The sequence below is a fragment of the Elephantulus edwardii genome, unplaced genomic scaffold (assembly GCF_000299155.1).
Source record: "Elephantulus edwardii isolate Elephantulus edwardi_28Jun2011 unplaced genomic scaffold, EleEdw1.0 scaffold00297, whole genome shotgun sequence".
In the NCBI taxonomy this organism is placed as follows: domain Eukaryota; kingdom Metazoa; phylum Chordata; class Mammalia; order Macroscelidea; family Macroscelididae; genus Elephantulus; species Elephantulus edwardii.
The window spans coordinates 1,722,176-1,722,983 of record NW_006400047.1 but is presented as its reverse complement, the minus strand read 5'-3'; the positions used below and the strand labels follow the sequence as shown (position 1 = coordinate 1,722,983).

Genomic DNA, 808 nt, shown 5'->3' with positions numbered 1-808 from the left:
ATGAAAATTAATAAAATATAATTATAGAAAAAAAAAACATTTACTAACCAGGTACATTTTCTTGCCACACTTCAGTCCATAAATTACATTCTTCTTTTTCAGATTGCTCCTCATCAGTAATTTCATGCATGCCTAGAAATGCTAAAGGAAGAACTTCTTTGGCATGATTCTTCAATACATCAGGGCTGTATCGTCCAATAGCATGAATAGTCAAAGCACAAGAAGTCTTGTAGATGGGTTCTGAAGACAAGCAGAAAAAACCAAAATCCATATGAAATTTATTAACTATTTTAAGGGACACTGATCTGAACAGACAATTGCTCAACTTGCACCAAAACAAAACTAAATAAAATTCATTAGAACGCTCCTAACAGAGTAGATAAAACCATGAGAAGCCCCCAGTCTGCTGCCTGACCTACATATTTTGGCTCCTGCAGTCCTGTGAACCAGAAGCCAACTGGTGTGACCTGCAGAGTGTAGATTTGTCAGTTCTTGCATCCATGTGAGCCAGCACAAAGTGTATGCTCATACACCTGGAGCATACCAGCCCCCACAACTATATGAGCAATTTCCCTGAAGCAAATCTCTCTATGTGTATTTATATAAGGCTTGACTGGTTTTGTTCTACCAGAGAACCCAGTCTAAGACAGAATACAACATGGTCTGTATTGTTTTATAGATTATATAACATCAACATTAAAAATCACATAAAATAATGCCCTAAAATATAGGGCATTATTTTTATCGTAGGAGTATGCAATGAGGGTTGTAGAGTGGATTATATTTGGGGCTAGGGGGTGGGGTTTGG

General features: G+C 37.3%; 1 protein-coding gene across 1 annotated transcript in view; it reads right to left on the bottom strand.

Annotated features, from left to right (window-relative positions):
- KIAA0368 (KIAA0368 ortholog) overlaps positions 1 to 808 on the bottom strand; it is a 107,371-nt gene that overhangs the window by 13,387 nt on the left and 93,176 nt on the right. Inside the window, exon 40 of the mRNA XM_006900849.1 lies at positions 49 to 240. Coding sequence (XP_006900911.1) covers positions 49 to 240 — 192 coding nt within the window. The remainder of the gene's footprint in view (positions 1 to 48; positions 241 to 808) is intronic.